Source organism: Bos javanicus, chromosome 2 (genome assembly GCF_032452875.1).
Source record: "Bos javanicus breed banteng chromosome 2, ARS-OSU_banteng_1.0, whole genome shotgun sequence".
In the NCBI taxonomy this organism is placed as follows: domain Eukaryota; kingdom Metazoa; phylum Chordata; class Mammalia; order Artiodactyla; family Bovidae; genus Bos; species Bos javanicus.
In genome coordinates this window covers 36,040,601-36,066,923 of record NC_083869.1, presented here as the reverse complement: position 1 = coordinate 36,066,923, position 26,323 = coordinate 36,040,601, and the positions used below count along the sequence as shown (strand labels likewise).

The 26,323-nt window shown below is 41.2% G+C and overlaps 1 protein-coding gene across 14 annotated transcripts in view; it reads right to left on the bottom strand.

The window, feature by feature from the left end:
* Nucleotides 1-26,323, bottom strand: part of RBMS1 (RNA binding motif single stranded interacting protein 1) — a 217,956-nt gene that overhangs the window by 89,383 nt on the left and 102,250 nt on the right. For 9 of the 14 annotated variants that reach the window (XM_061437086.1, XM_061437049.1, XM_061437064.1 and 6 more), the window contains exon 2: nt 5,726-5,901. In XM_061437086.1, coding sequence (XP_061293070.1) covers nt 5,726-5,901 — 176 coding nt within the window. The remainder of the gene's footprint in view (nt 1-5,725; nt 5,902-26,323) is intronic. The other 5 variants (XM_061437005.1, XM_061437079.1, XM_061437022.1 and 2 more) reach the window with 1 other exon arrangement.

Here is a 26,323-nt window from a genome sequence, read left to right as displayed (position 1 = left end):
TTAAAAGTGGATCATTTAAGCATAAAAAACTAAACTTACCTTACTAGAAAACCTTCACTTCCAAACTTACCCTAAAAATAGCCTAATGATTTTGAAATAAAAGGGATGATCATTTTATTCTTGGATAGAGAAAAAAGAACATTTAGCTGATAGACTGTTTAAGAAATTTTAGTTACAGAAATAGATGGAAATGTATAAAGAATTGTTCCTTATTATTTCAAGTTCTCCATTTACCTAATAGTTGCCCTGACTTTTTCAGTCAGAACTTAAAATATTCTTTTAACATCAGTGTTCAACAAAAAAAAATTAGTGGTTTCAGGAGAGTAGTTTAGTGGGGGCTGTTTGTAGGTTGCATGAATGAATAAAAGTGTGGCCACATCTGGGAACACAGGGAGAGGCTGGAGTTTAGGGTGTGAGAGAAAATCAATGAGTGTTTATGCCCTTCATGTCTCCTCTCTCAGTTAAGTGCAACTCACATTTTCATTTTATTCAGAGCTAAAACCTTACAGTCATTTTAAATCCTGCTTCAGTCCCTGGGTTTCTATCTCTAGGGTGCCCCTCTCCTCCATCTTTCATTACAGCCCCAGATAAGGGTCGTGTTAACTTGACTTATGAGAGCCCCCTTCTCCAAGCCAACCTGTTGACTTTTGGCATAATTACCATTTTGAGAAAGAGAGAAAAAGGAAACACAGAATTGTGTTTCTCTTTCACTCCAAGAGCCAGCTTCTCCTCTGTAACTAAAGAATAAACTCCAAAAGTTTTAGCTTATTAGTCAGTGCTAACAATATGCTACCAACCTGCTTCTCTTTGCTCTACACCCACTCTCCCCACTCCGGACACCAGAAGCCCTGGTAACAAACAACTGTTACATGACAGTTATGCACCAAGAAGTGCTCTTTGTGCTTTCTTCAACATCCAAGCATGCTCACATCTCCTGGGTCCTCTCAGAGGCCTGGAGGACACTATTATTTCCATCCTGCATGAAATCTTCCTTCTTTCTGGTTTAGCATCATCTCCTCCCTGGAAGCAACCCCAATTCCCTGGCACTGGGGTTAATGAAACCATCTTCTGACTCCTCCCAGAACACTGCACTGATTATAACATTTACTTTATTCTGTCTCAAATTAGGGCTGGCTGTTTATGTCTGCCTCTGTTGATCTGTCCTGCTTTTTCCGCTTTGCCTTTTTAAGAGTTGTATTGTATTCAAAAGAATAAGGAAAATTTGCAGAGAAGAGAAAACAAAGGGCTAGGAAATGAAAATATACTGGGTATTACAACCAGGGAATCACACTTCAAAAATATTTCCTTTTAATTAGTACTAGACTATAATGTTATAAGCTAAATTTAATTTCCCATTTATATAAAAATCATGCTTTATTTCACTGTGAAATGAATTAGATATCTGTTGAATGAAAGGGGGGAAAAAAACACAACTGGTTGACCAAGGACTGGTTTGGGAATGAGAGCAAGGTTATAGAAGGTAGGAAGAGTAGAAACATCTCATTTTGTTTTAATACCAGTACACTGTTTTTCCTTTGGCTCAGCTGGTAAAGAATCTGCCTGCAGTGCAGGAGACCTCGGTTCAATCCCTGGGTCAGGAAAATTCCCTGGAGAAGGAAATGGCAACCCACTCCAGTAGCCTGGGAAATCCCATAGACAAAGAAGCCTGGTGGGCTATAGCCCGTGGGGTCACAAGAGTCAGACACGACTCAGCAACTAAACCAGTACCTCCATGAAGCTGTTGATACACTGAGTTATGCAGACCCTTCCATGTGATGTCAATACCACAGTAATGTCTAGCCTCAGCCAACAGAGACCCACATATCTGCCCCCACTGCAAACCAGGAAGAACTATGTACCAAACCTTGTACCAAATATTGTTTCTAAATCTTCAGAAAAAAATAGTTTGGACACAATAAAGGACTTCACATCATTATGACAAGGAATAAATCACCGATGAGTGGCAGAGAATGAAACTAGTGTTTAGTGTTTACTTTCCCCTCCCCCGGCTCCCCCAAAAAGCTCCAGGGAGAGAAGGCTGGTGGTTTTTGTCAATGCAGCCTATGGGCATTTTCTCAAATGCCCTGGCTTTCTCAGCCTTCAGGATCAGAATCTGGTATTTTCTTCTTACTTTAAGATGTAGAACTATATGTAATTAAAATGTATTCCAGCAGTTGGGATTGTGAGGAGCAAAGGCTCTGTCATGGGGAGACAAATATTTGTTCAATTACAAATGAGTTTTGATGGTCCTAGAATGTGGACCAGTTCCTTTGCTTATATTACTCGATCTAGTTCTAATCACCACCTCATATGATATAAGCATCATTTGACCCATTATACAGGCTACTGACAGAATGAGGTACTTGCTTAGTTAGCACTGTAGTAGGGACTCTGGGGTACCAAAAATTTGCCACCTCGACTACCATGATTTTATACTGTAGGTAAGAAAGTCATGAAGATGATATGCTGTCAGCTAGGGCTGCTGAGCTGCCTTCATCAAATGCTCTTAGAAAATGGACCTACTCTTACTCCGAGTCACCTGACCACCATTACCACTGTCACATCCCTGCCTGGTCCTTGAGGCCAGTCTCCTTCAAGGAACCTAAACTGGTGGCCCTCCAGCATGAGCCCCCTTCCTCTTAGCCATGCAGACCTTCTCTTTACGTTGTCCTGAGTCCCTCTGTAACTTGGAAAGAGGCTGCTTTTCCACTGTCATCTTTGTGTTGACATCTACTTTTTCACCATCATTTTTTCTAACATTATAGCATCTGTATATTCTACTCCAAACACAGCATTTTAAAAATACTTTTGGTTTCTCTCTCTGGTTTTCACAACCCTCATGTCATTCTTGCCTTTAGGTTCCATGCACTGTTTGTACATTATTGAGTCCCTATTACAAATGTTCTTAGGCATCTTTTTCATTTATCTGTTAGATAATCCTCTAAAACGTACAAGTCCTCTAGAGATTCAAATTATTTGTTTCTATTGTTGCCCCTCCTACAATTCAGCTCATCAGGTCAATTTGTAAATTACAGTGCTAAATTTTTATTTCTTATTTTTTCTTTTTTAGAGCTATGAGATAATGTAGCTATGAGATAGGTAGCTAAAAGAGCTATGAGATATCTTATAGCTCATATCTTGTATCTCAAAATGAGCTATGAGATAGGTAGCTAAAAGATAGCTATCTATCTTTTCTGAGAAGCTCCTGAAACTTTTCTAAAAACTCTCTAATTACATCCACTGGGTTTTTTAAGCTCTAGGATGAGTCACTTTCCCATAAGAGTTCTTGTCACTTCCATGTCGCCAACTAGCTATTCTTTATTGGAAACAATCAACTCCAGAACAGGAATGCCCTTTTTTGCTCTCTCTCTACATTCTGAGACACAAAATTGTCAACAAGACAAATCTGGTACTTATTAGATGCTCTGTGTTAAATGGAATGAAGCTCTCAACAGATATTGACATAAGACTTCTCTATTACTGTGTGTCTTGCCTCTGTATAATACATAAAGAAAACTATCACTGGAGCTAACTATCAAACTTGGGGTTTTGCAAATGATAGGAGAAAGTAAGTGGCAAACTGTTATTGCTGCTATCAATAACAGCAAAGAGACTGATGTGTACACATGCTGAGAAAATCCACATTCGTCAAAGAGGATGAATTATCTAGGACAGATGATCAAATGCTCTTCTGCTGCATCTGGGACATGATTTAACTCAGTTAAAAAAACAAAAAAAAAAAACAACCAAAAAACTTCCAGTTTAATTTTTTGAATACAGATTTACTGTACATAAAACATGGTATTACTCTATTATGGCTGTTCAATTCTATCTTCTTTGTGTTAAAACTCACCTTACGTGCTTCCAAACTAGCTGAAGGAAAAATTTGTCTTCTGAAATCTTTCCCCCTTCTCTTAGACCTCAAACATGTGAGGCTTATCTTCATTCTACTGTTCCCTATGAAGTTGTATTTTTAGCTCCTTAGACCTTATGGTGCTCTGCTGCTGCTAAGTCGCTTCAGTCGTGTCCGACTCTGTGCGATCGCATAGACGGCAGCCCACGAGGCTCCCCCGTCCCTGGGATTCTCCAGGCAAGAACACTGGAGTGGGCTGCCATCTCCTTCTCCAATGCATGAAAGTGAAAGTGAAAGGGAAGTCGCTCAGTCGTGTCCGACTCTGCGATCCCATGGACTGCAGCCCACTAGGTTCCTCCATCCATGGGATTTTCCAGGCAAAAGTACTGGAGTGGGGTGCCATCGCCTTCTCCTTATGGTGCTCTATCTACCTGTAATTATGCTGCAAAATCATAGGAAGATGCTGGTAAAGGCCAGCAGCAGACAAGATAGCAAAAGGCCTATTTGTGGTCTTGAACAGCTGCAAAAGGGCAGGGCGCGCCTGGCAGAGTTCCTTCTGACTCTGGTCAGCAGGACAAACCCCAAGAGCTGGACTTGCTTTCAAAGTCATCCTGAGCACAGGACATTATTTCACTGCCCTGGAAGCAAAGGCTGCAGTCCAAGTCCAAAGGAGCTGATGAGAACAGTAACATGGGAAAGGCCCAGGGAGGGTGCTGAGGGCGACGGCCGTCAAAAGGCTCTCTGGATCCTGACAGGTCATCTCTCACCGTCCCACACTCCTGTCTAGAAACACCACAGAGCAAAACCACCACTCTTGATGGAAAGCCAGATGTTACTTTTAGTTCCGGTTTGGAAACGCTGCCCAAGTAAGTTTTAAGATTTTTTTTTTTTCTTAAAGCAAGAAGTAATAAATTTATATTTTACCCAGGGTAACGGAAATCAGATGCTGTTAATCAAATGTTTAGAAATGGAAATACTTTTCAGGGAACAGGAAACATTCTTTAGTGGATATCCTTTTCCACAGTTACATAAAATTCCATTTGTGAAGGACCACGATCGTCTTTGGGTAAATAAAAGATGCTGCTGCATGTGTAGGATTTTCTAGCTTAAAGTGATTAGCGGATTTTAGTCTTTACACAGTGACCCTTCCAATGTACAGGGCCTCTGGCTCCTTGGTTTAAATTAGGGCTTTCTTACTTAGTGAGTTAATGCAACTGCAGCCAAGTAGCGTACTTCTATTCCTTTCCTCGACAGCATTAGCATAGAATGCACGTTTCCTTTGGAACAAAGTGATACACAGGTGTACATCTCTTCCCAGGACACAACAAGGGTGGCAGCAAGAAGAGGAATAGGAACCTGAGGAATAAGAACGTTCAGAGCCAAGGGTGAGCAACTCGAACCACAAAACTACAGGTGTGAGTGAAGGCAGATCGCCGCTGCCCCACTGGAAGGAAGTTTATACACATTTAGAGTTAGGTTAGATGGGAACTACCTTTCTGACAAACAGTAACAACGGAAGTTTCTCTTAAGGATGAGACCTATTGGCCCCCAGACGAGCTTCCACAAAAACAAAAGCACTCCTCAAAAGGAACCAGCCGTGTTTTTACATAATTCATATTCTCCTTCTCATGTGCCAACAAAGGCAAATTCTACTGAGAAAATGCTCCAATTTATTTTGTTATATAGGCACCCTGTTGATGTTAATGCTGACTGAGAAAGTGTCCAAGGACTCAAAACTTAGAAACCCTGTCAACTGTGACCATAATGAGGAGTCACAGATTTGTACTAAACCTCTCTTAAAACACAATTTATATCACTCAGTAATATGATCAAGGAGGTATTGAGGAGCTAAAAACAAGAACCTCTACTTACGGCTGACACAGCTTCACCAGGTCCTGGTCTGTGGTGTTGGGAGGCAGTCCCCGGATATAGAGGTTCGTTTTGCTCAGCTGATCCCATCCTGAGTTGCTACTGCTACTGCTGTTGTTATTACTGCTGGTGGTGCTGGGGCTGGGAGGGGCCATAGGATGGGCTGGGACCAGAGACTGCTGGAAAACAAAGACCACAGCGTTAGAATGCTCCATGGAACCTGTATTCAGCACCATTCAGAGGTTGCATGATCTGCAAACCAAGATAAATATACAGATTATCTTCAGCTACTTTACTACATACATTTTAATTTACATCTTAAAAAAGATCTGTTCATTCTGCAAAAGTATTCTCTCCTTCAATATGAAATTAATAACAGGACAACTCAGTAAACTATTCTCTACATGCCCTTGAAATAAGACTAAAATTTTGTAAGATTTTCTTTACATATTTTAAGGAATACATTCAAGACTCAAAGTGAACTTGCATAAAGTTATGCAATAATATTTTAATATACAGTCATTCAGAAAACACTGGACTTTTGAAAAGGTTTTCAAATGCTGAAAAACACTTGATTGAAAGTTGCTGACAATTTTATTGAGATGATTCCTAGCGATTAAAAAAGAAAAAAAGATTACTCTTCAAGTGTCAGAAAGTTAAAGAGTTCAGTCAAGATGCTCAAAGAACGAAGACTTCACCTCGTTCTAAGACAGGCCCATGGCTTCTTTGAGACATCTGGATAAGATTCACAGGTCAGCTGCCTTTCACTCTGGCTAACCTTGTGAAATTTAACCCCTGTGAGAATGGTGCAGAAGCTGGAAACATTCCCAGGCCTGGCAGCAACCAACGTAACTTCTGTAAAGCCTGCAAGCCAGGGCTCAGTGTGGTTTTAGCCACCTAGGAAGACTGTCTGAAAATGTACTCACACCAGATAATTGTTAACCAATTGAAAGAAACCACAGTTCTCCGTCCCTGTGCCACACACATGACCTCTGAGGAAGTGAAATGGTTCAGCGTGAGATGCAAGTGAGCACACCCTAAAGTGTTCTCACAGCAAATGTTCTGCAATTTTGCACCAGGACAGGAATTTTTTCACTTCACAACTTCTAAATAATAAATAAGACTAACCAACACGGTCCTAATAAAGGACATCACTGATACTGAACAACAGTTTGAAGATGTAAAATTAGTCACTAGACATGGATCAAAAATGTCAAACCTTAGGACTTTTACTACCACAAACAAGAAAATAAAGCATATCTAAGACACAATTCAATTCCACTTTATAGAGTTCAAAAAGCAGACCTCTGGCAATACATACAACCCCTCTCACCTTGTTGGCCATCTCAACACCCCAGGATAGAATGTCCAGCTTTGCACCACGTTTCTACCTTGGCCATCCTAACTCCACAGTATCCTGGGGCATGGGGCTCCTCGTGGATCTAGACATGAAACGTATACTATGCAGATTTTTCTTCTCACTCCCCAGGGTCCTTGCTAAAATCACAGCCCAGACACCACTTTATCTCAAAGGATTGTTTTTCAAAGAGGAGTGTTGCCAGAGGGTTAACAATAGTCAATGTATTAATGAACGCTGAACTTGAACCAGGAACATCAGCGATGCTTAACCCCAATGAAACCTGCCCGAGATCATATCCTATCAAATCTATTTGATTTATGCCCTTAATAAGCAGGTGAACTCAAACCCTTTCCCGTCATCCCTTGTGTTTCTCTAAGAGGTAAAACCTGCTTTCCAGGTATAAACTAAGCCTTGTCTCTTGCACTGTCACTGATGGTACTGCAGACCCCCATCCGGGCCACAAAGAGATCTGTGTTCCTTCCCCAAGGTCATTCAATATAACTGCTGGCTGATACCTGCAATCAGCCAGGTGCCTCTTCTTTCTTTCAGTGAAGAGCAGAGGGGCTGGGACGTAACCCAAACATCTGCCTCCCTGTCCCTAGCTTTCGACTTACACAAAGAACTGACAGCCGTAGATGATTAGGCAAGACTGAAATTTTTCTTAAATCACTTCTGATTAACATCCAAGAACCTGGTCCTTGCCACAAACACACTGTTTTTCCCAGTAAGACTTGGTGTGTTCAGTGCAGCAGTCGGGGAAGGCAATGTGCTCACCTGGGTAAGCTTTGCAGGGGTCTGACAGAAGCTGTGGATTTCGGGTCAATGCCCACCTCTCAGGGGGATGCCATGCAAAGCCAGTGAACCGCTGGTGTTTGAAAGACTGCATTCCAAGTTGGCGTTAGCTCTTACCTCTGCTATTCTCTGGGGTGGAAAGTGGAGTGCCAGGCATGGACTTTCTGTCGTTAAAAGAAACACCTGGGGGCATGATTTATCAGGAGATTTTTTTGGACATGAAGGAGTAGGCTTTTATTCACGTATTTGGCAGAAGTAGAACTGTGATTTACATAGCTGATCTAATATATCTTTGACAGGCCTCCCTATTTATGACAGTAATATTTTCCTAGTCTGGGAAGTAGGTGGGGAGCAAATACCCTCTGTCCCTCCCCACTTACTCTTCAACTTACTCTCTGGGGGTAAGAAATCTCCTAATATTCCTATCTCAGGTGGGAGAAGGGGGTTCCTGAATGCATCTCAAGGAGGATGACTGGTCTCTGGTGAATCCTGGCGACCAAGTTTAAATTTAAATGTATCCTAATAGCAACTGTCACAAATGGCTGATGACTAAAGAGAAGAAGCATTAAGTTAGTCCAGGTTGTCAATTTTCTAAAACTTTAGACCAAAGACTGAGTTTTTCGAACTCATCGAAATTAAAAAGTTAAATCCTAATAAAGACTGGACACGTGTTCAAAGAAGAAAATTCAAACACAATAAAGGAGTTTATTCCAAAATATTCAGAATTGGTTAACCATAACTAGAAGAGCAGGGTAAAAATTACTGTCATATATTGCATGTTTCATATGCGCCAGACACTGTGCCACGTGCTGTGTATGTATTATCTCACTTAACCCAGATGAGACAGATGCATTCTTGTTTTCGCATTTTGAAGATCAGAAAATTGAGTCTCAGGAGACATTAAGTAATGTGTCATGGTTACACTTTTAGTAGGTGGCAGGACTGGAATTTGAACTCAGGACTGCTGGACAAAAAAGTCAAAGCCCTTAATCTGTGCCCTAAATGGCATCCGAAACACTGTCCATATCCTAAATGTGCTATTTGTATTACTTCATTTTTCTGTGCTCATCCTTCCTGCAAGTTAAATGACTAAATTCCAGTTTCTCTGAAATATGATACTTAATACCATCGGTGGCTGCACTTTTTAAAAAATGTCAAAGGTGCCTTTAAGTTAATTTAATGATCACAGAACTCAGCTTGTGTGTGTGTGTGTGTTTTTAAGGAAATCTTTTAAAAGGTCAGTTTTAAAAATTCTATCTTATAGATCTTTTCACTAAAAGAATTCTGCAAACAACTTTGGAAAATTACAGCATGTTACAGATGAACATCAGAGTCATCATTTTAGGAAGGCTCCACTCAACAAAAGAATGAAACCCTCACTCCCAGACTGAAATACAAACCCTGACAAGTCTTTACCTTAGTTAGGACCCTGCTGATCAACTCAAAGCAATTACATTTTACAGTCACATGCCTCAACAGCATGAACAGCAAACTTAGGGAGAGAAAAAAAGCTTGTAAGTAGATGATACTTGACCAAACTTCGTTTTCATTACTGGCTGTCCTTTTACATTTTGCCTCTCAAGATCCCTAAGCTGCCCCCAAATTTGAAAAGACACCCCCCTTCCCCGCCACCAACCTTTCACCCACTGGATGAAGCGTGTAGACAATCTTCACAAATTCAACCTATTTACTTAAGGAACTGGATGGCTGAATGACCACCACTAAGTGATGGCTCATCCTACAAGAGCTAAGAAGTCTATTCCAATCTTCTCTGGCCTAATCTCACTGCTTTAGTTCAGGCAAACAATATACCTAGCAAATTGTCATCCAAGGGGAAAAACAAGCTAATTCAGTTTTCACAATAACATTTATTAGTAACTGGGCTAAATTCTCATTCAGAGTTGATGGTGAATAATTGGGTTGCTGTTAGCAGAGCTTCTCTGCATTCTCTGTAGGAGTGGATGTGGCATCAGCAGGAGTGCTTGTCAGCACTCAGGGAGGACTTCCTGTGTGGACCACAATCAGGGAGGACTTCCTGTGTGGACCACAATCAGGGAGGACTTCCTGTGTGGACAGCTCTGTTGCCTCCATCAAAGCAGGAAGGCCTACTCACCTCCTACACTAAAAGACGCCTGGCACACAGCAACTATATGTATGGTAAATCTATTTCACTCTCATCACATCACCCCTATTCCAATGCACACTAAGAAGCCTCTTCTGTATAAATGCATCAAAAAGCATTTTTTTAAAGGGATTAGCTGTGTGTGAACTAAAAATATATTAGTAATCATGTACATTGTTGCAGATTTCTATTCAGCAAAGACAATTAAAGACTGGTCACTATAAATTCTATTGTCTTATTTCCTTCCTATTTCTAATAGGCTAAAGAATAGTGCTCTGACCAATTTTACAGTTGAAGTGGTTCTTCCCCCACCCCCACCTCCCCATTTAGTAACTTCCCTAAGAATATATTTTGAAGGGAAAGGAAATCTAGTACCTGGCTTTTAATTACCCTCAAGTCTTCTTTAAGGCTGTCATCCTTATAGTTTAAGACTATAGTCCATAATCCCTGTCTCCACCTTGCCACCCCTATACACACACACACACACACACACACACACACACACACACACACAGAGGGACAGATAGACACCCACTATCAAACAGCAGGGAAGTCTACCACCTCAACTATTTCTTTATCCAATAATCACCACAGTCATTCCTGAGAGCAGACTGGAGTCTGGAGTCATAGACATTATCATTTCTCCAGGAAACAGTATGATATCAAGCCTGGCATGAGCGGAGTACTATACAAAGGCACTGTCTACCAGACTAGTTCCATACACTGGTTCTTCTCTCTAAACTTCCAATATGTAAAGGGAATTTAATAATTTAAGGGAACTATGGAACGGGACGGGGTGGGGTATGGGGAGCATGTGAATGGGCCCATTTTCACCACCGTCAGGGCATTTTTGTTGGTTTGTTTTCTTTTAGACATCTGAGTAGCTCCAAAAGGGCTAGGAATAATGGCTGAGAAAGAAAGTTTCTGGCACAGGCAGCTGGGAAAGTACACAGCTGAGAAGTGGGAGGTGAGTTAGTGAGAGATGAGAAGCTGGTCAGGAAGCAGATGTTCTTCCGGGTGGGCCCGGAGGCGAAAGGACGGCACCAGCAGTAACCAAGAACAATGGTGCCCCTTCACACATGCAAGGTCTTACTCACCATCCATCACGTGGGAAGGAGGACAAATGGGCAGTTATCAGTTAATCCCACTGGATGCCAGGATATCAAAGCTTAAGATCACAAAGCTAATTAGCTAATGAACTGGCTCTTATACTGTCACTGTCCCTTGTTTGGAAATAAACTTTGTAGGCTCCAACTATGAAACTGAGCAATAGATTATTCAGTATTTTTTGCTGGATTATGTCTGTTGAAGCAAAGAGGTTCACGTTATTATGTGAGCTAAAAGTAAAAATTTCTAAGACTTCATAATTAATATTCTCTAAGATACCTATCAAATCGGATCCTTAAGTGTAAAGTTGCAATCTCTACCCATAAATCTCTTGAGTCCTAAATATCTTTACCTAAGCATCATTCTCTTAAGCTGTGGGTAAAAGAAAAATAAATTTAAGATGTGCACTGAAATTTTAAAATGTACTGTTCTGATGATTGCTGTGGACAATGGAGGAAGTGAATGCACGTGCGGCAGCCAGGGCAGGTGGGAAATCTCTGAATCTCCCTCTCAGTTTTGTTGTAAACCTAAAACTACTTTTTAAAAAAGTCTTTAAAAAGCACAAAAATCAACATTAAGATATCAAACTGAAGGTATTAAATATAAGTTATTCACCAAAAAACTGTGAGGGGCCTACGGCAATGGGCTCAAAACTTCCTTACCAGAAAGCACATTCATTAGGAGGGAAAAGCTTTTAGCAGTGGGCTCCTGGCCTTATCTGCCCTTAACTGCATCACGTTTAATGGTGTGGCATGGTATGGTTTCTAAAAATAGTTATAGTTCAACCAAGGCAAGATCAGGGGTGAAAGGGCCTGGGGCAGAAAGGTTGAAGAAGGCTTCACCAAAGGGGTAGATGGCTAAGTGAGCTGAATATTAATGGCAAGTCATTAAAAACAGAGGAAGCGCAGTGCTGAAAGGGATGGGTGTGCGGGGAGAGAAGTGCCAACAAAGATACAGAAAGGATGCAGCATTCTTCATGAAAGCCAGGGAGAAGACCAACCTTGGTTGGCTCAAGGGTATGCCAGAACAGGGTGATGTCTGCGGAGGAGAAGGGACAGTGGGATGACACTAGAAAGGCAGCAAGATTACCTAGAAATCAATACAGAATATGGCTATAGTGCCACACATGACTGTTCAGGCTCACAGGGAGAATAGAAAATTCAAATGGTAAATGAAGTGCATAGCTTGTGGAAAACATAAAACAAAGCAAAGTCTTCCCCCTCTTCCCTACAAAAAGGTATACAGGCACGAAAAATGACTGAATGGGAGAATATCTGGATTCCAATCTTGTCTTGGCCAGTAACGGGAATGTCATCTCTGGGCCTCACAGTTCCTCACCTGGGAAATGAGCAGATTGGACTGGGTGATTTCTAAGCTCCCCTCCACTTCCAGATTTTAAGAGGCTAGCTAATGCTTCTTGCTGTATCCAGCTAAGGTATATCATGACCAAACTCAGCCAGGTTCCTGGTACTCTTACTGACCTGTGCCACTAGCTGAAAAATGGAGTAAGAGGTTGAATCAGCAGACCTGAGAAGCTACAGGCACAGCTAAAAGACAGACAGGAGTCACACTGTGGTCTCAACTCCCTACATCACTCAGGCCAAGCACAGAGTCCTATCAGTCACAGATGTTTATGAGGAAAGACTATAAACATGGACGCTATACTGAAATTAAAACTAAAGTTTAAAGAAACAAATTCTAAAAGCTTTTTAAATATAATATTCAGAGTTCTTGGAGCCAGGGTGGTCTTACGGTAAAAATATTATAGCTGAAGTTGCCTTAATAATGTTGACCTACCGAGACTTTATGTTGGTTAACAGCCTCATATCTCTTTGTTTCAATAGGTAATCTGCAAAAAGCTGCATTTCACATTCTATTTAATCTCACATAAAACAAGGACCATGTGATAGCTCCAAAATCACCCTAAAAGAACGTTCCTAACAACCAGCTATGTTCCACACGGTAAACAAAAAATCCTGCCAAACTGCAGGTACAAAACGGATTACTCTTCTGGATTCTGAAAGCAGGTGCATGGAGTATTTTTATTCTCATTCTGGGTCTCAAATGAAGAATTTTCAAATCCACACCCGTTATATTCCTCGACACAGAGTCCTGTGAAGGGACAAGAACAGACTCTTCCTTTTTACTCAAAATAAACTGAAAAAAAGGAAACTTCCTAAGGGAAGTGCAGGGTTACCTTTATCATGACAGCTCAGAACATCTCTGCAAAGCCTGAATTTCCTGCTTCACCCCAATGAAGTGAGCATGCCGGCATGGACAACTTCCTTCCATCTGTTTTTAAAAGTCTATGTACAGTACAGTTTGTATCTTCTAGCATTTCTTGTAAGTAAAGAATTATTGCTGAGATTGCAAAGTCCTCAGGGTGGAAACTACCTATTTAAAAATATACTTTCTTCACACTATACAATACTTACTGAAAGTACTGTAAAGTGATTAACTAAACGTAAAGTTAAAAAAGTGATTATGAAACAGTTTACCCCCCAAAAAAAAACCCCAAATGAATTTATTCAAGGTATTCTTTTTTTTCAATATGCAAAGGGACATGTGAATAAGCTGGGAGCATTATGGGTTTCACAAATTAGCCCCTGGAGAAAAAAGTATTCTCTCTACTTTCAGGAAACCAAATAAATATCTGAAATCTTCCCATAATAATCATTAAAAAAAAAAAAAAGAAATCTTATCTGACAGTGTTGTGATTTGTATACAGTCAAAGTAAAACATCAACAGGAAAAAAAATTGAGTTAATACAACTCAAAAAAATTAACAGTCACATTTATTTATTTTTCATGGCACAATTCAGCAGTTTACATCTGACGCAATACAGATAATTAGTGTTAAGGACAGCTCTTTATTCTGCATCTCTGTGTACGTATCTTGACCTGTCTGTGAGCAAACAGAGGACTGTCTCTGAGATACACTGTCTTCAGACACAAAGCTCAGTGGCTTCCCCCTACCCCTCTTTTGCCTGAGATCCACCTAAAAATTAATTAACTTTTGGCCTGAGATTGAAACCCTGTATACACATACAGACACATTTAAAACTGAAGCAAAAATTTTGTGAAATAGTTATTGTCCTTTACCACAGACAATGTGCCATTATACTATCTTTTCTTATCTATTTCCTTGAATAAGAAATGCTGGCGGCAACCTACTAAATTGAGTTCAGACCCCACTAATATTGCCGCTTGTGGGTTACAAAACAGTGCTCTGCAGCGTTTCTCAAACTCTGTTGTGCACAGGAATCATCTGCATTGTTAAAATGCAGATTTTGACTCAGCCATTTGGGTAGAGCCAAGATTCTGCAGTTATAGCAAGCTTCTTTCTGGGTGTTGGCCATGCACAAGGCAGGACTCAAGGCAATGTGTACTCCTGGCGAGAAAGAATGCATTTTGGAAAGGCCCCTTGCCAGCTTTAAGAAGGAGTAAGGCTTACCTATCCACAAAATAAGATGAAAAGCTCTGTTCTTCTGCTTTCCAGAGCTGAGAGAGGGATCAGAGATCATGCAGTCCAGTAATTCTCAACCGGAAGTATAATGGAAACTTAAAAGATGGGTCAGGAGTGGAGACAGGACAGTGTTCTTATTTTTATCCAGGAAGACCTGACTGTTAATGTGTTGATAAACATTGATCTAATTCAATGTTACTTTTCAGGAAACCCCTCTGAGGCCCAGAGATGTCAAAGCATATGTATGTCCAATGACATACAGCTAATTCAAGGCAGAACTAAGTCTTTCTTCCCACCACTGCTGTCAACAGGCACCAGCCTTATTTGCCATAAGTACTGCAGCAATTATGACAGTACATGCCAAGTTTTCTCAATGAGTCTTGTAAAGGAAAATTGATATGCTAGCCCTATTAAGGCATCATAGAAAAAAGTGTATATTTTGTACTGCCTCTGATACATCTCATATTTTAAATGGCTTACCTAGCTGTCCATGTGTATGCTAGACATCCAGTTTCCTACTTACCATCCCCCCACCCAAAAAAAATCTCACATTATCTATTAAACTTATCATTCAAAAATCCCTAAAAAAATTCTGTGAATGCTACCATTTTTATTTTCATGTCTATATTAAAAATTTGTGACTAACACAATCAGTATCTGTACCATCTACAAGGAGATAAACAAATCAAACAGATGAATTATAGCAGTTTGCTGCCTTGCTGTCAGAGAAGTACATTCAGGGTCAACTGGCAATTTAATAAGCTTAGATTAAAACCCTCTGAAAAATCACTAGAATTGTCTGCCCATTGTCTAGTCCCCCTGTGTATGTCACAAACTCACTCACTTAAAGCAAACAACTTCAACCTTCAGTTTTCTTACAAAGAAAACAGAGATTTGTGAGATTCTCCTTTCATGTGTTTCAGTGTTTGGTTTTATGCCAAAGCTTCACAATGGTTATACTCATATAATTCTCTAAGATGAGTAGGTTTTCCTTTAGAAGCCCCAAAAGTTAGGATAAACCTGCTCCCAGCAGCTCACCAGTATACTTAAAAGAACTGTATCTCTTTCGACCTGGTAGGCATTTCTCTACTTTTTTGCAGGGACAATTTTCTTCCACATTGTATTTCTCTTGTATATTTGAATATCTATTGGGCTTCCCCGGTGGCTCAGGTGGTTTAAGAATCTGCCTGCAATGCAGGAGACCCAGGTTTGATGGCTGGGTGGAAGAGATCTCCTGGAGAAGGAAGTGGCGACCTACTCCAATATTCTTGCCTGGAAAAACCCATGGACAGAGAAGCTTGGCAGGCTACAGTCCACAGGGTCACAAAGAGTTGGACAACTTAGCCACTAAACCATCACTGCTTCCAGCAGCCTGGAGACTCTCTGTCTTGTGGAGCCAACCCGTGCACCACTGCTGTCTCATCACTTCAGGACTGATGGTATCAGCCCTGGGGTACTTGGGGGCCTTGGTAGGAAACCAACCCAAATTCTGGCAAGGTTCACACCTCTCTTCATCATTTCTGAAGTGGATAAACTAATCCACATCTTAATTCTGTAGTAAGTGGAATGTGGGAAATGGTTTCAGTATTTATGCAAACCAGACATGACTCCTTTTTCAAAAGAAAAATTATTTCATAATACTCTTTGTTTAAAGTAGGGAGTTGTTGCTCAAGAAGAAAAAAAGTTAACCTATTAATCTTCCTAAAGATCTTTTTATTTTCTGTTGCTCAAGTTAATCACAAAGCATCCATTCTTCTGAAGCATCTCCTTCTGAAATTGACTGAAAACTGAAAACTTCAGAAGGAGGTTCTTTTCCAAAAAACCTTGGACGGTAGGAATCAAGTTCTAACTCTTGGTAGAAAGGAGACCTGGAACCTCTGTGAGTTTGAGGGGCCAGGTGTGGGGGTCACATCTCCCCCAACAGCACAGGTCTTACTCATTCCATTGCGTCTTCCCATCCCCCTTTCTTCTCGTTTAGTTTCACTATACTAGCATATACTCTTTACCTCTGCAGCATAAAATCAAACATGCAATCTTTCATTCTCAATCATAACCCCAGATTAGTCTAACTTATTAGTGACAAGTACCCAAAGTGGGCTATATAAATCTCTGCCCTTCTAAATGCACAAGAAAATGACACCATTTCTTCCCACTCATCAACAAAGTATTATTATAAAAAAATTTATGAAGACAACTGTACCTAAATGGCGGAGAAGGCAATGGCACCCTACTCCAGTACTCTTGCCTGGAAAATCCCATGGATGGAGGAGCCTGGTAGGCTGCAGTCCATGGGGTCGCTAAAAGTCAGACACGATTGAGCGACTTCACTTTCACTTTTCACTTTCCTGCATTGGAGAAGGAAATGGCAACCCACTCCAGTGTTCTTGCCTGGAGAATCCCAGGGATGGGGGAGCCTGGTGGGCTGCCGTCTATGGGGTCGCACAGAGTCAGATATGACTGAAGTAACAGCAGTAGCAGTACCTAAATGGAAATTGGCTTCAGGAGACTCCACACTCAATGACCAGGAAGGAGGGACCAGCTTTCTGCATCCACCCCATCTAATTCAAAGCAGCCAATGAGCACTGCCAGCATAGGAAAGGGAAGGTGAACCCCTGCCCTGACAGAGCAGACGGGAATGGTTCAGGTGCGACCTGCAGCCACCTGGGATCTCCTAGGCTCTCGGAACTGTGTGAACACAAAGCAGCAGCAGAGGAACCTCAGAGAACCTGTGCATTACCAAACCATTCTGTTGAAACAGAAAAAAAAAAAAAAAGCAGGAGGGGAACACCAACAGCTTTAAAACTTCTATTTCTCCCTATAGACAACATCACAAATCCTTTAATTCAAGTCTTTGGATACTTCCTTTACATTCTAGATTTAATCCCCAAACGGTACTCTCTGCCCAATTTAAAAATCAGGGCATAGAACAAAGGAATGAACTAAAAAGAATGGTAGATTTTTTTTTTTCTTTTTTTTAAAGATCAGAACCAGGCATTATAACTTCTAGTATGGGGGGAAAAAAAAAGGAATGAGTGGGCAAGTTGCCTTCTCTACACTCCCGCCAGGGAAAGCAGAGGGGGCTGTCCTAACCTCATGGCACAGAGGGTGCCAGTCAACTGCTGCTCTGCTCATCTCTGCAACCCAGTAGCTGCTCCCAGTTATGTAAGAATTGTTCAAGTTAAAATATCACCCTAGTTTTAGGAGAACTTCCATTACCAAGCAAATTAGGAGGAGATACAGATCTAAAAAGTCATTTAATCCTGCCTGGATACATTTTTCAAAAGGTAATATATAAATTATAAATACTGAAGCCAGAACTTATCCATTAAAATCTTAGACAGGTTATCTCACTCTGCTGTCCCCAGAAATACACATGGAAACTCTGCCTGCATTGGAGACTCTAACTTCATTCTTCTTACAAAATTCAAGCATGTCTTGCAATAATAGCTGATATGCAAAAGCTCATTAGCATTTATCTTTCTTGAAAAAGACAGAATGCCAAGAACAATATTTTTCTCTTAATTGAGGGGAGGAGGCTTAGCCATTTGTTTACCTGTTTTAGTTGGGGCTATAATATTTTATCGTTTTACTGTCAAATTTATCTAGACAATCTTTTAAAACAGCAAAACAAGCAGAAACTAAAGGGAAAACACCATTTTAAACCATGACAACTTATTGCAAACATTTTTTTCTAGAAAACTGAGTGTTATTCACTGTACTGATTCCTAACATTGTTGAGCGTTTATTGTGTTTTTTTTGGTACCAAGCTAGATGCTTTGTATGTATTTTTTCATTAAATCACAATTAAGGAGGTATGATTTTCACCATGTTACAGCTGAGAAAACAGAAGTTAAGAGATTTTTCCCAGCATCATGGAGGAGGTAGCAGTCTGGATGTGAAATATGGTCTGCCTGACAACCTCCTTAGGAGCTAAGCAGAGAGAAAATGCAGGTAAGGGAGGGTGTATCCTTGAGTTTCACTGAGTTGGGAGCCTTAAGAAAATGACGTCTGCTGGAATAGTTTGCCTATGTCATGATTATTAAAAATCTTCCTAACGTCCATCAATAAAAGATTAACTGAAGGTTTCTGGCTCAAGAAAGTGGTTACAGGAATGGTGAAACTTAGTGATATGTCCTCTCTTACCGCCCTCCCAACAGTACAGCATGACTCTGAAAGAATATCTCTACAAAACACTCAGGCCACATGCTTTCCTTTAGGTCTTCTCAATACACAGTTATCTTAATTTTAACAAACGTTTAACACTTTCTATTTTTAAATATTAAAAAGTATTTAAAGATATTTCTACCTTTGAATTAAAGAATAAATCTCCTCCCTTGGCCTGTAAGCCCCTTGAGGACATGTAACCACATCCTGCCTGATTATCCCACCCTGCACAGCACAGAGCCTGGACCAAGCGCTTTTTGTGGGTGGAAAGGGAAGAAATATAGGCGGACACATGTTAGAAACCATGGAACTGTAGCAGGACTTTAAATGGGACACGCTGAACATCTCTGGGGTGTAAAGAGGCGAGAGGAGCTGGCCAGGGCTAGATGACGGGTAGAGCTTAAGTGTCTGAGAAAGGAGTCTGACATCTGGGACAGAAGGCATCCATCATAGCCTTTTTGTAGCTGAAACAAGATCTCTATTTTCACTGAAATCCAGACTTGAAGCATCTCTGGGACAATTTCCCAACTCTGACAGGTGGACTTTTAAAATTCCTAGTTTCGACTTCAAAAACACCAGGGAGGCTAGACAAATTATGATTGATAGTAAGAATTATAATTTGGCAAAAAAGATGAGTCCTAATAATCTTAATCTTATTTCCTTTGGATACAGGAGATATGTGGGTATCTGTCTTTTCAAAACAGATTAATCAGAATTACTATAAACCTTCAAGAAGATGTAATCACTCTGGGATCCTCCTGCCTTTGGTAATGGCCACATCTGGTCAGGCAGTTGTTATTCATTCTTGCCAGGATTTGCTTTATTAGACTCTCAATTGAAAAATGACACCTTCACTCCAATCCTTTTAATTGATTTTTAACATTAGAAAAGTATAAGACAGAGAGTTACTTAGAGGACTAACTTCTTAATGGAATCATCTGAGTAGTCTGATAAAATTCTCTCAGATGAATTCCAAACCGTGCCTGCCATCCCTTCAACTGCAGCGTGGCTTTCAAAAAATTAGACAAAGAAAAAGCTACTCCTTGAAATGAACCTCAATTCTTTAAAAAAGTTAATTAAATAATAAGTATCACCATCTTAAAACAATTTAAGTGTGATTAGTTTCTGTCAGGAAATTAAAAACTTACATTTGTATAGTAACTAAAGCATTACATATGCACATTAAGCCATATCAAAGCTAAAGGTGAAGTATAAATGAAGAGACAGTGGGAAATGGCTGTATTACCTTCCCAGAGCTTCTATAACAAATTACCACAAACCTAGTAGCTTACATGGCTTCCCTGGTGGCTCAGTGGTGAAAGAATCTGTCTGCCCAGGAGACACAGGAGGAGACATAGGAGATGTGGGTTCGACATCTGGGTAGGGAAGAGCCCTTGGAGAAAGGGAATGGCCACCCACTCCAGTACTCTAGCCTGGAAAATGCCATGGACAGAGGAGCCTGGTGGGCTACAGTCCATGGGGTCACAAACGAGTCGGACACAACAGAGCAACTGAACAACAACAACAAATGGCTTATAACAACAGATATTTATTCTCTCACAGTTCAGGAGGCCACAAGTCAGAAATCAAGGGTTAGGAGGGCAGCACTCCCTCTGGAGGCTCTAAGGCAGACTCCCTCCCTGTTTCTTCTAAGTTGGGGAGGCTCCTACACTTTCACGCATTGGAGAAGGAAATGGCAACCCACTCGTGTTCTTGCCTGGAGAATCCCAGGGATGGGGGAGCCTGGTGGGCTGCCATCTATGGGGTCGCACAGAGTCAGACACGCCTGAAGTGACTCAGCAGGAGCAACCATTCTTTTTCTCAAGGTAGCATAATTCCAACCTGACTTCACCTTTACACAGCCACCTCTCTGTGTCTCTCTGGGTCCTCTCCTCTTCTTATAAGGACACTGGTCATTGGATTTCAGGCCCACTCTAATTCTATTAATACTTTTTAATCTCAAGATCCTTAACTAATTATATCTGCAAAAGACTATATTTCCAAATTAAGTCACATTTTGGATTTCTGGTTAGACACGCGTTTTGGGAACCACTATTCAACCCACTGAAGTGACTTTCTCTAAAGGCTGATCTTGACTCTCCTAATCAGACTTCTAAACGTACTTATATAATCAAAACATGTATAGAAAGTTATGTCAGTACCACTATATTGAGGCTTCCTTGGTGGTTCAGTGGTAAAGAATCCGCCTGTCAATGTAGCAGACATAGGTTTGATCCCTGGGTGGGGGAAGATCCCTTGGAGAAGGAAATGGCAACTGAATCTCATCTCTTCATCTATAAATAAGGATGATACTGGGAATTCGCTGGCAGGGGTTAGGACTTGGCACTTTCACTGCTGAGGGCCTAGGTTCAATCCCTGGGTGGGGAACTAAGATCCTGCAAACCGTACCATGTGGCCAAGAAAAAATTAAGGATTCTACTGTGATACTGTCTATTCTGGCTCACAGAGTAGTTATCAAGACTCACACTAATCACTGCTGGGCCTCCAGTAAAACGCCAAGCTTGGAAGAAGCGCTTAATGACTTCCAGCTACATTTGAGTTCATCTTTCTTGGTGTCTCTCTCTCATCTTGGTACCCAGAGGGTTCTGCCAAGTATAGACACCACCAGTCCTAAGCTTGCAACTGACTTATAGAGGAAAGCAGCTCCTCAATCCCCTCCCCTCCTACTCTGAGGCTCCTTTGCAAAGCTACAGTAAAGAGAATGGAGAAAACTGAAAATGTAAACTACCCTATGCATTCAAAAGTGGAAGAAGCTGCAAAAGGAAAGGGAAACTGCGGGAGCTGATCACCCAGGAAAGGCTCCCTGGGAAGGCTGGCCTAACCAAACCTTTCCTACTCCCTGAGCTTTTCCATTTGGATTAGTTTTAGCACTTAAAATTCCAACTAGAGATGCATTTGGGTTGGGGTCTCTCTTTTAAAATCCCCAAACTTCCTGAATCTGATGTGCTAAAATAGTCATCACCTAAAACAGTTGAGATGAGCATCAGCAAGGGAACTTAAAGACATACATTTGTTCCATTAGAGATGCCTAACTTTTGTCATGTTCAACCTTCAGAGAGGTAGGAGAGAGAGTGCAATAGGCCACCCAATTTACATTTTTCACTATGATTATTAGAAGTGAGAAAGGTATTTTCTTCCTCTACTGAAGGTATCATATGACAAGCCTCTGCTCACCGGAGACTCAGAACTGAAGCTGGCACCACCACCAGTTCTCAAATTCCATTAGAAGACTTCGGGCTTTGGGGCTAACCTGGGAATCTAGCTATTGCTAATAACATTTTGACTGGCAAATCTAGGAACCAACTTATCGAATACAATGTTCCTTTGGGGAAAAAAAAGTGTTCTGATTTTTAAAATTTCAAGTTACAGATGAACTTCTGGATGAGAACTTTCAATATCCATGCAATAGGATGATTTCATTTCTCAATTTAAATATTCAAATTTTATTAATTGTAGGTAAAACAACCCTAGTGCTCTAAGCAGTTAAATCAGTTGGCTAATACTCATGTATGGTCAACCAACCATACAGGTCTTTTCACATACCAAGTTGTATTCAATTTCCCTCAGTATTTTCTTTTTTTCCCACTGAACTGCACAATTTTATGATTACTTATTCCCATCTACGCTCTTTCTGTTAACAGGTACCTATCTTCCAGTGGGCTGGTACTTTTTGCTAATTGATATTCTCTGTAGTGCACCACTCTTCCCAGCTGGATGTCCTCTGAAGAATTGAGAAGCATATTTTCTACACGGTGTACAAGTTGCTGTTTTCAACAAGTTCATCTCAGGATATTTTCTGTCTGGTTTATCAAATCCTAAGACTAACCCCACCTCTTGTCTTCCCTGACTGCTTTTTCTCTCTTAGGAAGAGATAGAGCTATCGGTGACTGTCAATACAGAAGTTAAAAATATCAAAATACTGCCAGCAGCAGCAGTAAATGGGGCTGAGGAGGTGGTCATGATGGGGAAAACACTGAGGCAAGTGAGATGACAATAACCATTCGTTTTATCTTAATGGTTCTTTTCGCCCTATTCCCTAAGGAGTAGACTGAATACGAATTGGGTAAATCTCTAAATTTTATTAGGAAGAGGTTTTAATAACCAAATGTTGTTTACTAAAATTAACAGTAACTGCCAAGTTTTGTGGACTGTGGCTTAGCAAGAAGAAAAGATGCACTTGGGTGATACTGTCTGAAGGGCCGACCGGTCCTGTACTTGCTCCTGATTGGACAACTGTCCAGCTGGTGGGGGAAGGCTTAGCAATGGTGTGAGTCCTGGGACCTTTCCCGTCCCTGCTGCCAATGGCAGTCTTGTCCACTCTGTATGCAGAGCAGAGATGTTGAGGAAAAGAGTCAACAAAACAGAGAAATGGAAGCTCACTCTTATCACACACACGTACAGCTATGTGGGCTCTGAGATGCTCAGCAATTTCCTCTCCCCAACAAGTACACACAGCTAGCAGTATACATACCTCCTCCACCCCCTCAATATGCATACACACCCTAGGCAGCTACTTAAAAAAACATGCGTGGCAAAAACTCGACTAGGGGATAAAAAAAGAAAAAGCTTTCTGTATTCTAGATTTTAAAGATTTTCATCTGGTCCCTGAGGTTTATGCCTGGCCCTGGCATCTTGGCTGGCTCAGCACTTCTACAGACTGAACTCTGAAACTATTTCCAGTTTCCTACAGAAACACAGAATGGCTCAAATGCACCAGTCCAGCTGGTCCAGTGCTCTGGACAACCAAGGTTCCAAGGGACAAACGCAGTTAGCTTTTCTGATGTCGGCCTTGAAAGCTACACCTCAATTTTTCTTTGGACCCGATTTTGACTTGTTGCTCATATATATGTCATTCTCTTACTTGGCACCCATCTACTACTGCCTGCATCACTCCTGGACTTAAAAGATCACTGCTTTATAAGCAAGCTCATTCTTTTAAGTCACCTCAGCTCAGTTCAGTTCAGTTCGGTCACTCAGTCGTGTCGGAGTCTTTGTGACCCCATGAACTGCAGCACGCCAGGCCTCCCTGTCCAGCACCAACTCCCAAAGTTCACTCAAACTCACGTCCATTAAGTCAGTGATGCCATTCCCTTCTCTTCCTGCCCGCAATCCCTCCCAGCATCAGAGTCTTTTCCAATGAATCAACTCTTCACATGAGGTGGCCAAAGTACTGGAGTTTCAGCTTTAGCATCATTCCTTCCAAAGAACACTCAGGACTGATCTCCTTTAGAATGGACTGGTTGGATCTCCTTGCAGTCCAAGGGACTCTCAAGAGTCTTCTCCAACACCACAGTTCAAAAGCATCAATTCTTCGGCACTCAGTTTTCTTCACAGTCCAACTCTCACATCCATACGTGACCACTGGAAAAACCATAGCCTTGACTAGACGGACCTTTGTTGGCAAAGTAATGTCTCTGCTTTTGAATATGCTATCTAGGTTGGTCATAACTTTTCTTCCAAGGAGTAAGCGTCTTTTACTTTCAAGGCTGCAATCACCATCTGCAGTGATTTTGGAGCCCAGAAAAATAAAGTCTGACACTGTTTACACTGTTTCCCCATCTATTTGCCATGAAGTGATGGGACCAAGAGCCCTTAAAATGTCCCTGCAGCATTTGAGAAAGTGAGGTAGTGGGACCCAGTGATTTATCTTTTTAATAAGCACCCCAGGAAACTGATGCATGTGGTCCAATGCCTATGTAATGCATAGAACCAAGAGAACACACTTTTGAAATTCAAAGACCCTGGTGTTCGTCCTACTCTGGAAGGTCAACCCTCTGGTCTCTACAGCTGATCTGAGCATTCAGGGCACTGAGGCCCTCACCCACTTAAGCCCCAGCACCCTGGCTGTGACTACCTTACTCACAAAGCAGCTGCCATCTTGTTCCCTTGCTCCCCACCAGGTCTCTTTAAACTCTTCCAAATGACACTTGATCCTTTGACTTGCCGGCAGGAAAAGGCGTCTCCCCTTTCTAAAACTGCACACTCTCTGGTCACACCCTCTAGATCCTCTTTTGCATCAGCTGATTCAAGCAATTTCTGGTTCCCTGATCTGACACTTGTTACTAACCCTCCCTCAGATGTGAGAGGTTTTTGTGGCTCCTCCTGGACAGACATGGAGGGAGTTCAATGTCCAGCTCTACATATACTTCACTGGGTACAAAGAAACATCAACTCGCCTGCTGGGAGCCACGCTCTGGGACAAGGCGCTCCACAGGGCACCTCCTGCGCAGTTTCAAGACATCTTGCTCTTCCCATTCAGAGTCAGGGAGTCAAGTCCACATCTGTTCATCTTACAAACAAACTGTCTCAATTCTTACCTAAGTTTGTGTGACTATATGTGGTAAAACAAACAAACTTCAGAAAGTGGCAGCTTTTATAAACTCAACGACTTCATACTGGGCAGAAATGTACCTTCCCTGACATAGAGAAGTGCCAGTCACTGATAAATTCTTGCCTAAATAATGACTGGTAAGTATGTCTACTTCACACACTGAGGTAGGTTGCAGTAAGGAAATAAAATGTTTAAAGAAAACCTGACAATGAAATCAGCAAATATTGTGGCCCAAATAATGCATGCAAAAATGCTATGCTCTGTAAACACTTTGCTGCAAAGAAATACAGTTTCCATGTACACAGAGATCTTAAACAATCTAGTGGGTAACGAGAAACACATCCAAACAAAAAGTTAGAGAACTCAGAAATTAAGCAACAATTATATATACAATGAGGAATCCTTTGATAAAGAGAAATGATTAATTTAGCCTTTTTTTAAATGGGTGCCATTAAGATACATCCTTAGTATCTGTCAAAAAAAAAAAAAAAGGAGTGGAGTGGTCCTGGAAGAAAGAAAGAAAAGGTAAAAGAAAGAATAACAAAAGCAAGGAACCTCTAATGGAATGGATGAACACCTTTAAATCTTTGTATAAGACTCAAGAAGTTCTGATATGACTCCACATTCTTACAGAACTACAGCTCTATAACAGCTTTGAAAACAAACTTACAAATGGCAAGAATCTCCCTGTTCTGAAGGATTTACCTAATAACTATAGGAACTCACTCCCATTCCAAGTCCCTAGGGGTAACCTAATACCTTAATGGGTAACGGTGCAATTCATCCCTTTCTGAATATAAACGGCATTACCGCTTCTCCACACCACACACACACATCCAAGATGAGATGTGGGTGATGGAAAACTATCACATCAGAATTCTGCTCTCATGTAACAGCAGGAACTGCAGGAAAAAAGAGATCACAGAGATCATCATCCTGGAGGAGGCAGAACTTGAACTTCAACTTCCAAAAGATAGGGAAGTGAGCTTGAAAAGGAGAGGACAGAGTTCCATGGCCATATGTGACAGCTTAACAAAAGTGTGGAGGAGAAGAAGGAAAAACAGACTTCAGAAAGCACGGGAAGTATTAATAACTTTGACTGGAATGGCAGGTATGAACTTGAGCAAAGCAGACTGGGGACACAGCAGTTAGTTCCTCAAGGTCCTGGAAGACTTGGGCTGGAAATGGACACATCCCTAGCCATGTGCATGTTTAAACTATTTCTGTAAAGAAGTATCT